A 14954-nucleotide genomic window follows, 5' to 3' on the forward strand; every position below is an offset into this window, starting at 1 on the left:
CTGTCAATGACCTTGTTGGAGGCATTGTTTTGAGAGCGGGAACTATCTTCAAGGTGAAAACCTAAGATCTTTGACCGGACGATGCATTGTTCCCTTCTTGGAGGCGTCGCTTTTGGAGAGCCTGTATTTCAGGTGTTGTCTAGGGGTGAACGTATTACTGCTGCTAGGCATGGGATACTATAGCGGGACTTTTATTTTATAGTTTTTCTTTTATCTTTTTTGGCTGTGTGCATCCCTACTATCATTAGGGTGTTGCGTCGTTGCAGATGCTGAGTGTAATTGGTATATAATGATATTAATATATTCTTTTTATCAGAAAAAAGTCAGCTGATAATGATTTATTGTACTTGCTCTGGGACGGACATATGCCAGGCTCAAATCGAAAGAGAAAATTACACAACCCAAAACCTATTAGGAAAAGTCTATTAATCCGCCGAATGTAGCTACAGTTGGCTCTTTCTTCCCCACGCGCACGCGCGTCCTTGGCCATGGGCCGCCACGCCCCTGTCGCACCCCCACCGTCGCGTCCCCCTAGCCTACGCTCTCCTGATGGTGCCGCCCACTCCTATCGCGAGCTCGTGCCCTTGTCGCCACCGCTGCGAGCTCGTGCCATGTCCATCGCAGGGGGTATCGGCTGCGCACCGGCCATCGCAGCTATTCCCCCACGCACCGTCGCTACTCATCCTCTCATTGGTCGTCGTGGTCGTGGATGCCCCTCTGACGCCAGTGGATTCATTACCGGTGGCCTCAGATCAGCCATGGTGGTGTCTCCATAGGTATGGTACAAAGTGATTTACACCAATGTTGCATACGCTTATCGTGTAATGCTACATACATTACACCAAAATATTTGATGCATTGCGGAGAAATGTTGCTTACTACTGTCGCATTTTTTTAAATCTTACATACCCAAAGGAAAATGATAGATTCAAATAAAAATTGCACCATTGGCAAAGAAAAATTATACCATTATTTGTGACTAAATAAAAAATGTTGGAGACCGATGTTACATACTATGAAAAAAATTGTACCATTGACGGTAATTTTTGTACCGCTCACAAAAAAATGTTGAGAATAAATGTTACATACTCTAGAAAAAGTTGTTACAGACAAATCCTTTTTGTATCATAATCAGACGCACGAGAATCGCTCACTTAAACAGATCGGATGGTCGGAAAGGCGACTGATAAGAGGCATTTATACAGCCGGCTGATCCCTAGCGCTTGCCAACCTATTATGTGCCTGCTCACGATCTTGTCTTACATGGTGCTCATACTTTTCTTTCGTTAGTCATCTCTGGCGACTCGACGCATTTCGGACCAAAAAATTGACTGTTTGGGTCGGGCCATGGACACGGAAAACCGTTGAAAACGTCCGGGTCACAGTTTGCGTCGGGAGTGTGTGTCCCCAGTGGCCACATAAAATAATAACTTCAAAGATCGTTTTAAGCTAGACATATTGGGAGTAACATGTTAATAAGATGCACATGTTATTACTTTATGTTACTAACTTTATACTTGATAGTAATTTATATTTAGTTTTATGTATTATATTGTAGACTTATTTTATCTTAGGGTATGTAATGTTATGATAATATAACTAATTACCACATCCAACCGTGCTTGGAACTTTGTTTAATTCCACAGTTCTAAAATGTCGGTTCCGCTATTTCGTTGTGCACGCAAAAAATGGAAGATATACCCGTGAATCGTTACGTAAAATAAGGCTGAAAAAGAACGGAGCAACTAAAATTCTGGTGAACCAAGCAGAAGCACTGATTCATAAGTTAATTTACATCTCCAGATTTTATGGAGATCTTTGTTAGAGCATGTGCAATGGTTGATAAGATCGTGTTATCTTAATCCTGTCAAGTAATCTAGATATAACAATAAAATATAGTGTATAATGAGTTATTTTTCAGTCTTATCATCTTTAGTAAAGATACATCCACTAGTAGAAAAGAGGGCTTTGGTTTTTTGCTCCAAAGAGCATTAGCACCGGATTTGGCACGAACCGGTGCTAAAGGGTGATTAGCACCGGTTTGTGCGGTCTGGACGTCCAGGGGACCAGCCGCGGCATTAGCACCGGTTCGTGCGGGACCTTTAGCACACTGTAAAATAGAAAAGAAAATGATAGGAAATTCAAAAAAATAAAATCGTTTGAGATTCATGTATGTTACGCAACCTACTATTAAGAAAAATTAACAAATTTGAATTTCGATTTTTTTGCATAAAAAGTTTAGAAAAAAGGTAAAATGGCATTATCTTTTGCCTACGACGTCGGAAAAAGGCGTATAGTGTATCAAAATGATCGTGGGAAAAAATTACATCCAAATTTACCTGGGTTTACCCAGTTAGCCAATTTTTAGATTCTCAAAATTCCAAATTAAAATATGAAAGCAGGAAAATTTAAGTTTTTTGCTAGAAATTTAGGATTTTATATTTTTTAAAATTAAAATTAATAATTGCATCCTGCATAAAGATTACTATTACTTTTAGCAAATTATAAGATTTTCAAATTTTCATGTTTTAGGTTTGGCAAAAAAAATATTAAAAAAAATAAATAATTAAAAATAGTTAAAATAATACAAATTATAAAGTTAATGTTTATTTATTTATTCAAGATTATTATTACATTATTACTTTTGTTTATTAAAAGAATTATTTGAAATACGAATAATAAAGAAATATGACATCAACCAACATGTTAATAGGATTGATATGATACTAGTATCGCATACATGCGCGTGAAGCACTTGGATACGGGACGGAAAGGAACTTGGAAGTTAAGCGTGCTAGTGCTAGAGTAGTGGGAGGATAGATGACCGAGCGGGGAGTTTGAGCACAAGTAAGTAATTGGACTAGAGATAAAGGTAGTTAGAGACTAAACTTGTGAAATAACTAAAATATTAGAAATTCTGAAAAAATGAAAAAAAGAGGTGGGGTGCCGCAACATGATCCACGAGACCAAGAAATCCAATCCCAAGCACGCAACATGATCCTTCCTAGTAGTCTTATCGCGGCTGATGTGGGGCGCCGCCCCCTAGATGTGTGTGCGCTACTAAGTTTGGCTAAATTGTATGTTGCATCATGTTCTATCATGTTTGGCGTTTTGGCACCCGGGAGCATATGCTCCCGGTTTTTAAACTTCGTTCTAAATGCACTTTTATAATGTTGAAAATTTTGATTAAAAAATTTAGTTGATACATCTTAAAATTCTATATGTTCAAAAAATGGTTTCACAGAAAACCGATATTTTGAGTGCCATCCGTAAAAAAGACAATTTTTTGTGTAAAAAAAGGTTGTGTACGAGATGTTTTATTTGTCTTTTTTACACAAGTCACAAAAAATATCAATTTTTCGCAAGACTTGATGTGCGCACGTAAAATGTTGATACGTAAGCGAGAAATTTTTTGTTTGATTTTTTAAAATATTTCAAAATATTTTTTCGATGGTAGGAGCATGTGCTCCCATGTGCCGAATTGAATTTCCGCGAACATGAGGACTTTATTAATTTAAAGCCGGGCAAGAGTTGCCTTTCATCTAAAGAAAACTCTAGCACGCCCTTGAAAACACCGCAATCTCTAAAAATTGATATTTTATGAACAAACGCCACACTCTAATCAGCGCAAAGCGGGTGTTCTTTTGACACGGTTTAGGAGAACAATCCCCGAGGGCGGCGTATGAGGAGGGGGAGGTGCCAAGTACAGTTTTGGCATCATCAGAGCATCTCCACTCGTTGGCGCTCCCCACGCCCAAATCCGGCGAAATTTTCGTCCGATTGGAGGAAGATTTGGCCTGGGGAGCGCCGAAGTTTCAGCCGTCCCCCCGACAGGAAACCCCCAACCTCGACCATTTGACATATTTCAAACAAATTCAACATAAAATTTAACAAGTTCGGCGAGCAAGAGTACGAAAATTACTGAAACAAATACGGCGATAATCAGTACAATATTTAACAAGTGCTGAAACAAATGAAGCACACAATTTCACAATTTTTCAAACAAATTATGACAGACTAGTTGGCGTCGGCGTCGGCGTTGCCTCGGAGCGTCCATATGTGCTCCACCAGATCATCTTGCAGCAGCTGATGCATTGTAGAGTCTCGAATCTCCTGGCGCATAGCAATGAAGGCGGCCCATGATGGAGGCACCTGGTGATTAGGCTGTGCAAGAGGACCCTCTCTCTCATATGGTGCTTGTTGCTCAGCCAGAGAAACCGGATGTTTTCGCTCATTTTCAATAATCATATTGTGTAGGCACACACAACAGTTAATCACCTCCCACATCTGATCTTTGGACCAAGTCATAGCGGGGAACCGGACGACAGCAAATCTCTGCTGGAGGACACCAAATGCACGCTCGACGTCTTTTCGGCAAGCTTCTTGTTTCTTGACAAACTCGCAAAGTTTGGGGGTGCTAGGTTTCGAGATAGTCTTCACAAATGTTGCCCACTTTGGATAGATACCGTCTGCAAGGTAGTATCCTTTGTTGTAGTGCCGACCATTGATCACATAGTTCACCGGGGGAGCATGACCCTCAACAAGCTTGGAAAAGACCGGGGAGCAGTTTAGGACGTTGATGTCATTGTTGGATCCAGGCATACCAAAGAAAGAGTGCCAAATCCAGAGATCATGGGTAGCCACTGCTTCAAGTATCACAGTGCAGCCTTTTTTGTGACCCTTCTACATTCCCTGCCACGCAAACGGACAGTTCTTCCATTGCCAATGCATGCAGTCAATGCTTCCAAGCATCCCTGGAAAACCCCTAGCTTCATTTGTTGCAAGGATCCTCCGAGTGTCTTCGACAGTGGGTGATCTCAAGTAAAAGTCCCCGAACACTGCTATGACGGCCCTGCAGAACCGGTAGAAACAATCAAGGGCGGTGGACTCCGCCATCCGAAGATAGTCATCTGCACCATCACCGGGAGCTCCATACGCCAGCATCCTCATAGCCGCTGTGCACTTCTGCAGTGACGAAAATCCAACCAAACCAGTGCAATCCGCCTTGCATCTGAAGTAGGGGTCAAAGTCTCGGATGGCATACACAATTTGCAGAAATAGCTTTCTGCTCATCCTGAAACGACGCCGGAAAACACTCTCACCGTGCAATGGATTGTCGGCGAAGTAGTCGGCGTACAACATGCAGTAGCCCTCCATTCGTTGTCTCGGCTTGCACTTCCGGCGACCTGGTACCGACCCACCACGTCGACCAGTTGCCAGTCCGGCGTACATGCTTGACAAGCAACCGAGGATCATCATGTGCTCCTCGTCTTGGGCGGCGGCTGCCATCTCTTCTCGCATAAGCTCGACGAACATCTGCTCCTCCTCTTCGTCCGAGTCCATGGCCGGCGAGGCAAATGGACGAACACCTGACGGGCGTGGTCGAGGCAACCCGAGCCGCGAGCGACGAGGAGTAGGCTAAAGTCGGAAAACAGGCCTGCGGAGGAGCAGCCAGATAGGCCTTCGTCGAAAGACGGCGGAATATAGGCAGGTGGAGGAGGGACGGCGGAATCTGGACAACAAGCCGGCGGGGTGGTGCCGGCGGCGAGAGAGATACGAGGGGTGGGGGAGATTTTGAGCGAGGTGGCGGTGGGGTTCGTGTGTCGAGTCGCCGACAGATCGGGTCCTTCCCCGCTTTTCACTCGTCCGGAGTACCCGATAGATCCCCGAGGGGCCGGGGATGGCGTGGGCTCGCCGGATGGATGAAGGGCCAAATCCGGACGAAAACGAGGAACCGGGGGCGCGACTGGACCGAATTTCGCCGTCCGGATGGAAAAAACGTCGCTCGGGGGCCTCGTCGGGGAGACGAGTGGAGATGCTCTCAAACCACATGAGCTATGCATCATCAGATGTCTCCTCTTCAGGAAAGGCCTCTTCATCAACACTGACGGTACCCATCTTTGTACTGCCAGTACAGGTCCAGGTAAAGTAAAAAAGACACACCAATTTTACATATTATTGCACATGTAACAAGTTTAACCAATATACAAGGTATTGACAAGAAATCCAATGAATGCTCCCGGGCTATGCATTGGACCACTTAATTCACCTATAACAGCACTAGAGCCCTAAACAGCATGTTATCATGCAGCGGGAAAGACACTTGGCAGGGACAACTCGAGTATAAGCACAAACCGAAAGGAGCAGGCACATCGCAACCTTCCTTGATGACGGCTAACAGCTACCCCGCCTAACCTTGTCACCTGAAAAGGACACAAAATGGCCAAAGAACATGAGCAAACAACATGAAGGTTCCACAAAGCTGTACAGGATAGTATATGGTACCAACAAGTTCAAGAGAGTTACTCTTTGTTTCTAAACTCAAACAGTTGCTGTTAACCAACACTTAAAGAAGCTATCATCAATACCCTATTTGGATACATTGATATAGTGCACTCAATTCAAACTTAATAACTGCTAATATCGAGTGCATCCCCTGGTTTAATAACATCCGCGCACCATGCAAGTTTGCCACAAGCAAAGTGGGTGTTCACCAAAATAGAAATGAACAAAACGCTTTTCTGTTTGCCAGCTGCTAGTTTTTAGCTTCATTAATTGGCTCTAAATTATGCCCAAAGTTCTTTTCACCAGAATGGCATAGAGCTCCCCACAACCTGTTATATTAATTCCAGAGATAACAGCATCTCTACATAGTTGCACGCTCCCTGCTCCAGATATGATGCGCAAAGTGAACATTGGTAAAGGTGATTTCAGCTTTCATAATAACAACTGTTTTCCAGATATTCGCAATAACAAGCTCAACCGACTAACTCGAGTACACTATTGCAGATTGCTCACTGATTGCTGAAATAACAGTATAAACCTTTCATAACAGCTTGCAAACTTCATATCCAATTAGATGTGATCGCTCAGAATGATAGCTTGAAGGAAAGAAAACAAAATACAAGCACAGGGTGATCTGCATGCTGTAATGTTTCTAGGGTCAGATCATGCTTGAGTAGGATCAATGTCCTGTTAGGTGCATGACTCAAATAATGCTCTAAGCTGGGCCAGTTACGACAATGTCCTCATGTATGTGTATGTGTGTGTGGCACGCACATAGTTTCCATGAATTGAATAATTTCTAAGCTTGTGTGTAGCAGGCACATAAATTCCATGGATCGAGTAACTGTAGGCTTCAACACTCCCAATTTATTGCCATAAAAATGAGAGAAATATCACACTTGACACTGTATGAACTTAAAATTCCCAATTTTGGATGTGCGAGTGGCATGGTCTGCTAAAAACAGCTATGGCACAGAAGCATATCAAAGAAAGGATGGAGACAGGAACCAACTAAGACACAATAGTAATACAAAGAAAAGTTCATTTAATATTGGCACGAGAAGTCGAGATCTTCAGGTCCGTTATACATATATGGATATACCTTAAAAATCTAAGTGCTACTTGAGGAATGCCTTAACAATATACTAAGTGATAGTTGCGGCAAGCAATCCATAAAAGGCCAGCGGCTGCTTAAATATATCACATGTTTAGTTTAAACTTACTCATTTTTTTCGGGATTTGGATTTTTGCAGTATAACTAATACCTATATGGCTATATCCTCATAGAGAGTCTATCTGATTATGAAACTGAATGTTGCTTACACAAATAACTGACAAAATCAAACAAGCATGTAAACGAAGCGAAAAAAGGCCTTATATTTTGCTTTTCCAGATCACTTTTTCCCAGTCTGATAACCGACTGTGAGGAAAAAAAGGGTTCTTCAATCTGGGTAACATCCAATCCACGCTTAAGAGAGACTGACAAATTCTAGTACTAGCTAAAATGAGTCAATTCGTACAGGCCATAAATTAAACAGTTAGACAAACAACTTTCCACAGTAAGTTTACTTTACTTGAATTAAACTTCATGAAAAGAAATGCTACTCTTCTACATTATCTTGATTTTCTATGTCATGAATACAAAATCTAGCCCTTGACACGTGTGAGAATAACACGCAATGATACTTTAACACTACGAACATATGATGTTTCAGCAGTTTCAGGTATAGTAAGTCGTCTTTTAACAGACAAAGTGTGTCATTAAATAAGAGTAAGCTGACTGAGCGGTTCAGTGATTAGCATAGGATTACCAAACAACAAGTTTAGCTGACTACTTCAAATCATCAATAACCCTATAAGTACTTTAACAGTGAACTATGAAAGCGACAAAACAGAAATGCACATTTACATTTCACAGTTACATAATTCAGGATAAGAGCAAAAGGGCACCAACACTCAACAAGAATCCATGTGTAGCACCTACCGCATCCTGACTACTAAGCAACAACACATTGTATAAAGCACAAAATAATACATATAACCAGAAGAATGGTGTAAAAAGTATATCACTGATTCAATTATAAACATGAACACATTGAAAACTAACAAGTCCAGACAAATCCTTACAGTTATTCCGAAAGTGCCATAGTAAAGAACATACAGAATTAACAACACAAAGCACATTTATCACTAAACAACTAAGCCAACACGTGATAAGAAAAAGTATAAGCTAATTCCAAGTTTAGCTACATGTGGTTTGACTATCTAAATGCTTATATAAGATCATAAGTATTCAGGCTTATCCTGGATCAACCAGCAACGAAGACAGAACAGCTAACGTAGTGTAGCTCGACTAGTCCATACCACATTACAACACAACCAACTACTGAGGCTTCAGTCCATCTGATTACTCCACTAAGCACAAGCAGTACTAGAATGTATGAATCGTGAATAGATAATTATAGAGTAGTTGTTAAAACGCCCGTACCTGCAAGGTTTTACTTCTGGGTCAATCCAACAAGTCCTCGTCCTGAGGGGCCTCTGACATGACAGCATCAGACTCGGGGGGTGGTGGCCAATCCAAGAAGCCCTCCTCCTGACGGGCCTCTGACATAACAGCATCGGACTCAGGGGGCGGTGGCCATTCAGACGAAACAGTCTCCGCACTATTCGCAGGTCCGCTGCCGCCTTCCCCAGTCATGGCCTGCGCAAGCTGTGTAGGCGAGGTTGCAACGGGAGCCGCCGCCGCCGCGTCATTGCTGCCTCGGTTGCGGCGGCGGTTGGTCGTGAACCGGATCGTGATCTGGGTGGTGGTCTGGTCCAGCGGTTCCACCTCCTCGAGATCGGCGGACGGGAGGCAGTAGCGGCAGACGGGGCAGGAGTTGTGCATCTGCAGCCACTGCACGATGCAGGTGGAGTGGTAGAGGTGGCCGCAGGGGAGCCTCCGCGCGGCGGCGGCGAGGGGGAGGTCGTCCTTGCAGATGGCGCAGACCGCGGCGGGCTCGGACACCTCGACCGTGGGCAGGGCGGCGATGGAGGCGGGCGTCGCCGGGGGCTGGCCCTGTCCGGCGATGCGGCCCTGCTGCCGGAGCGCGGACACCGCGGCGGCCGCGGCCGTGGCCACGTAGGTGGGGTCGTCGTAGAGGCGGCGGACGAGTTGGCTGAGGTGGGCGTGCGCGGCGGAGTGGGCGAGGCCGTCGAGGCCGTCGGTGTCCTCCTCCCCGGAGGAGGAGCCGGAGTCGGTGAGGAGGCCCGGCGGCGGCGGAGGAGGAGGCGGGGGAGGGGAGGAGGGAGACGGGTTAGGGTTCTCCTCGAGGTAGTCGCTGCGGCAGCGGGGGCAGAGCAGGAGCCGCGAGGGCGAGGGCGCGGGGGGCGGAGCGGGGAGAGAAACGGTGGCGTGGCACTCGTAGCAGTACCACACGACGGTGGCGGCCTCCGCCTCCGGCTCCGCCCCCGCGGCCGTCGCGTCGGCCGGAGGAGGGGAGGACGCGGACATGGCTCTCTGCCTCAGGGATCGGGCCACTTTGGGGCTCCGCCTCCGGGCCGGGTCGTCGCTTGGATTTTTCTTTTCTTTTTTCCCCTCTCCCCCTCCCTTGTGGAAGTTGTGGGAAGGTTTTACCATATCACACCACTCTTGGTGTTCTATTTGCACCAAACCACAACCTTAACTTTTTGTTGCAAAGAACACCAATATTTAAGTTAATTATTTGCATGAAGCACAAATGCCCATAGTTAGCTACTTTAATGAATAACTAGGAAAATTGCCCGTGCGTTGCAATGGGTGAGAGAAAATAATATCGCAAAGACATGTAAAATAAGTTGTCGGTGACATGACTTTAGCACCAGATTAGATGAAGCTGGGTGCAATGATAAAGTGTGAGCGTAGTATATCGCTATAGCATCTCGAATAATTAAGCGAATTACATTTAGTTGTTATAGGAAATAAGATACATAGAAATAGTTTAGAAAACAAATCTCAATTGCAATGTGATTTTTATTTTCAGCTGCAATTGAACTGATTTCAATGGGAAAAATAAATTTCATCTCAATCTTATCCGGACGACGACTAAATGAAATATCCTATCTATATTATTGAACCGCGTGTTGTTTATCCGTTTTTCTTCACCAAAAAACTTGCACCAAGTCAAAAGATTACCATTTCCTGTTATAGATTGAGATATAAGCTTACACAGCACATTAAGCTCGTGCCTGCATCGGAGACTGGGCACAATTACGATGATGGCTGCCGGCCGCGCAGCATACAGATTGCAGATCGGTTATTTTTACCAAAGATCTAATTCTGAAAGGGTTGTCCATTTAGGAGGTTGTGTCCTGCTGAAGTGTCTCGAATGTCCTGACCTGCCGTGTAGAATCAAAGGAGCAAACCCAAACTGGTGTGTTTGGGCATGTGCCGCAGCCAAAAGAGATCAATGTAGATTCTCCCATCAAACCTGCATGAACTCCAAGGGCCAAGGCCATCAGAGGTCATGATTTAGTATAATAATAGTTTGGCATGGGTTCATCGTGGCCTAATCGGGATTCACGACGGGCTGCGCAAATAAATTGATGTCTCCTTGGGCGAATCGATCGTAGCATCGAGCGATCTATTTTTCGCACACCTCCTCTCGAGCAAGCGAGCACAAGTCATCGTTGAGTCTTTTGTGTGACGCCTGGCAACGGCGGCCCCATGTCCTAGCCAGCGGATGCCTGGAAAGTGGAAACTATCTTCAGTCGGCTCCTTGCGCAACAGTGGGATACTGGCATACTGCAGAGAGGCAGCGGCCCAAACGACTGGCACCAGTGCAACGACGCAGGAACCAACCATCGTGGCTATCGGCCCCGTTCCCACTCACCCCGCTTGACGTTGTCGATGAAGTTCGAGTTGACCCGAGAAGCTGCTTCTACCGACAAGTTCTGGCGTTGCTCGATCCTCTCGGCAGGAGTGGATCATGTGTTGTCCCACCGCCGCCTTGTCATCGTTCGTCGGCGTGCTCAATCTGATTCTTCATCGCTGATACAGGCCGAAGAACATCAGCCTGGAGCTCGCCGCGGCGGCCAAGGCCTCCATATCCTCGCGTCGATCGGATCGAACTCACGTTGCGCCTTTCAGCCTTGAGCACGCCGCGCTCCTCACGCCGATAGGATCAAACTCGTCGTGCCTTTGAGCTACGTTCGGTTTATATTGGGCAGGAACGGGTTGGGATGAAACTCCTGTCCGCTTTTGATTATATTTAAATTGAACAGGCTGAGGATTCCTAATGAAGCACGGCCGTACCAAAAGAAGAGAAAATAAACAATCGTGACAGACCACGATCGATCTTGTGGTGGTGTAGGTACTATTCGCGGCCGCGTGATTACCAGGACACGGTCCCGCGCGATCAGCCCTGGGGTAGCTCTTGATTACGAGATCAAACCGATCGAGTCAATCGGAGAAATCGGAGAAAGCCGTACAAATCCAGGGCTAACATAAGAAGGCGCACTAAGGACGGACGAAAGCGCACAATGATGGACCAAACCACGGAAACGTTAGCTCCTTTATTATTAGGTATAGATTAGACCGTTGGGCCCACTGTTAGCAGACGTGGCATCACTTACTATGGGGGTCCGCCGCCTCCGTCGTTCACATCCAACCATGTCGCCTACCAGCATTGCTCTTCCGCCGCGGTCACCTACGTGACCCCTATTGCACCTAGCCCTACCGAGCCTCAGCTGCTTGTCGGCGAGGAACCGTGTAGATCTCCGCCACCCCGCCTGAGGTGCGATCCCAACCCAGCTGCAACACCGAGTCGAGAGACACCACATCTAGGTGCAGCTCCATTGCGCATGCGTCGCCCAGCCAGTCTCCACCATCTCCATCCTATGCGCGATGCTAGGGAGCCTCCTCTGCCACCACGATTTTGCTGCATAGGCGTGGGCAAGCCATGATATTTGGTTTTTTCATAACTCTATTTGAAACATAGCAGTGGAGGAGGCCGCCGTTATTTCTTTTAGCACGCTATTTTAAACCTTATTTGCAAACGATGCAAAGGTCCTAGAGGAATACACCGCACCCACGTACAAGCCTTTCACATACACAACACACAAAAACACACAAATCACAGGCAGGAATTCAATTGATTGCTACACGCCATTGCAGCTGCGCGCCATGGCCACATTTGACACTCGCCTCCATATTGGGCGGCCTCTCCTCCTCGTCCACTTGATCTATTCAACCAATTTGTGGTCTCCGTCCATTGACATGCCGCAGTTCAGCATCGTCCCCTTTATGTCCTCCTAGTCGCCGGCGCGCACCTACCACCGCCACTGCAATCTACCACTAGAACGAGGATCTGGTCATCCAATTGGTTCGTTCGACCATGGTGGATATGATGTATGTCCTGACAGTGGGCCCGGTGAGCTAATTATTTGTCAAACGAGCTGATTACACATTTTGTGTTATGTGCAAATAATTAACCTAAATGTTGGTATTGTTTGCAACTAGAAGCTAAGGTCGTGGTTCTGTGCAAAAGGAGCACCAAGTCCTAGTGTTATATGCTAAAACCTTCCTTGTGGGGGAATTTGGTGGGTGCGCAGAGCTCGCTGCCGCTGCAAGCCTGCAACACTACCCCAAGTCCCCAAGGTCACACCTCATGTCGTCATGCGGTGATTTTTTGCTTTGATTTTTTATAATATATGTTACCTTGACCCCACATTTTCAGTGGCACATGATGTACTTCCTCCGTCCCACCAAGAGTGTCGGAAGTTTGTCAAATTTAGATGTACTACGTATCTAGTACTATTTAGTGTCTAAATACATCTAAATTTACATAAATCTCACACAATTTTCATGAGTTGTAAACTATCAAAGTGGAAAGTAAATTTCGAATTATGCGGTACAACCACCATCTCAATCATGACGGTGCCAACAACGTCAAGACAAGGCACTAGGCAATGTCGATGGCATCATTGTGCCACCGACCATCTATGTTCGTGAAGACAGACGTTGCATCAACGTAGCGACAGGGTTGTCATGCAACGGTCGTGGCTCATGGAGGAGCGATGCAGGTAAGCACAAGGTGGGGAGGGAGAGAGGCGAGAAGGGACGCGCGGAGCAAGGAAACATGTGCGGAAAGAGAGCATGCATGAAAGCCATTTTTGAATCACACATTTGATGCATTATACGGTGATGTGAGTCTGCGTCGGACGGCCCCGAAGGAGGGGATCGGAGCTTCCAGTCCACCTGGAGGACACTAAGCGTGACCCTAGCATTATTCACTAGTGTATATCTTTATATGTTTGCAAAATCAAGAAGTAGGCAAATCTTTGGGCTGACGAATGTTTTAAAAAAATCATGTTGAAAGAGTAAGACTAGTTGTATCTTTTCATTTATGATTATATTGAACTCCGTAATTATCAGATTTTGTGGAGTTTTTGCTACCTTTTTTAAAAAAATACTACCACACGCACATGATGGCCACTCACTGTCAGTATTTCTCCAGAGTCAATATGATTAGATACATTTATTTATGCATCATCATTTATGTTTCCGCAATCATAGTTATGTACTAACAATTATAGTTAGCCATATATAGCCTAAATGGATTGTGATTGAAACTGTTGGCCGCAGATGCTTTATGTGAAACTAAAACAGGATTTACTACGTGGGGTTTGCTCGTTGGTAGAACAGAGCGTACCAGCTGTTGTTGTGACTGCCTACTCAAAGGGATATTCAATGCATCTTGGCCCAAGAGAACAAAACAGACGCTTTGGCCGAGTGGTTAAGGCGTGTGCCTGCTAAGTACATGGGGTTTCCCCGCGAGAGTTCGAATCTCTCAGGCGTCGTTATTTTTTCGTTTTTTTTCTCTGCGGGTATTATACCCGCGCAAGGCATTCTAAGTATGGACTGCTTTAGGAATCGACATTTTGCCAATACGACGGATTTCTTCCAGGATCTAAGCACATGTTTGGACAACAAAACAAGTACAGCGCTTGCAGCGTCACTGCATAGATGGTTGGAAGAAAGACAGTTTATGATGAGGAAAAACGGTTTCACGATTTAGCTAGTTGTAGCTGATTAGTTTTTTTTTTTGGCACTAAATTGAAAACGAAGACTAGATTTGTGGAAGTAAATCGTGAAAGAGTAACGATTGAGGAATGGAGACGTCTCTACCACTTGTGTACGAATCGTGAAAGGCTTGATGAAGCTGGAGGGTATAGGAGTACTAGCCAAGAGCGCTCAAAACCAACTTAAGACCAAATCAGACTATCGTGCTCGTACTTTAGAGCATCAAATCCGTTTTCTCTCCCTAAGTCTTCTTCTTCCTCTCGGATGCCTCTACACGTGCCGCACACCCCCTACGTTGCTCCTGCCGCACGCTTGCCCGCCCCCCGCGCCCGCCTGGCTCACATGCGCGCATGTCCGCGCTACAGCTCGCTCGCCCACGCATGCTGCAACCGCTCACTCGTGTGCGTAGCTGATCCTCCTTCGCCTGCGCGCCACTCCACAGCGAGTTCCACAACGATTTTCGACGAGTTTCGCCGGTGAAATTTGATCAAAACTCAGTCACAATCAAACCTCCTCATCGGAAAATCGTACATTGATGCTAGAATCGTGTCTCTTTGTTATGGAATCAAACTCGTAAGTCATTGATACCAACGGCAGGGATGACTCGTTTGGAGTTCACCCTGAA

At 45.6% G+C, this 14954-nt stretch overlaps 1 protein-coding gene and 1 non-coding gene across 2 annotated transcripts; one reads left to right on the top strand and one right to left on the bottom strand.

Moving 5' to 3' along the window:
- Positions 1 to 5924: 5924 nt before the first annotated feature.
- Positions 5925 to 9865, bottom strand: LOC127318546 (uncharacterized). The gene is made up of 2 exons (XM_051349022.2): positions 8774 to 9865; positions 5925 to 6203 (listed from the first exon to the last, which is right to left on the bottom strand). The coding sequence occupies exon 1, from the start codon at positions 9779 to 9781 to the stop codon at positions 8795 to 8797; it is 987 nt and encodes a 328-aa protein (XP_051204982.1). The 5' UTR covers positions 9782 to 9865; the 3' UTR covers positions 5925 to 6203; positions 8774 to 8794.
- A 4159-nt stretch (positions 9866 to 14024) lies between these two features.
- TRNAS-GCU (transfer RNA serine (anticodon GCU)) lies at positions 14025 to 14106 on the top strand. The gene has a single exon. It is a non-coding gene; the product is annotated as a tRNA-Ser (tRNA).
- The last annotated feature ends 848 nt before the right edge of the window (positions 14107 to 14954 follow it).

Source organism: Lolium perenne, chromosome 7 (genome assembly GCF_019359855.2).
Source record: "Lolium perenne isolate Kyuss_39 chromosome 7, Kyuss_2.0, whole genome shotgun sequence".
NCBI classification, from domain to species: Eukaryota; Viridiplantae; Streptophyta; class Magnoliopsida; order Poales; family Poaceae; genus Lolium; species Lolium perenne.

Bases quoted from the DNA above. Each gene is read 5' to 3' on its own strand.
- LOC127318546 (XM_051349022.2), bottom strand. From the start codon at position 9,781: ATGTCCGCGTCCTCCCCTCCTCCGGCCGACGCGACGGCCGCGGGGGCG.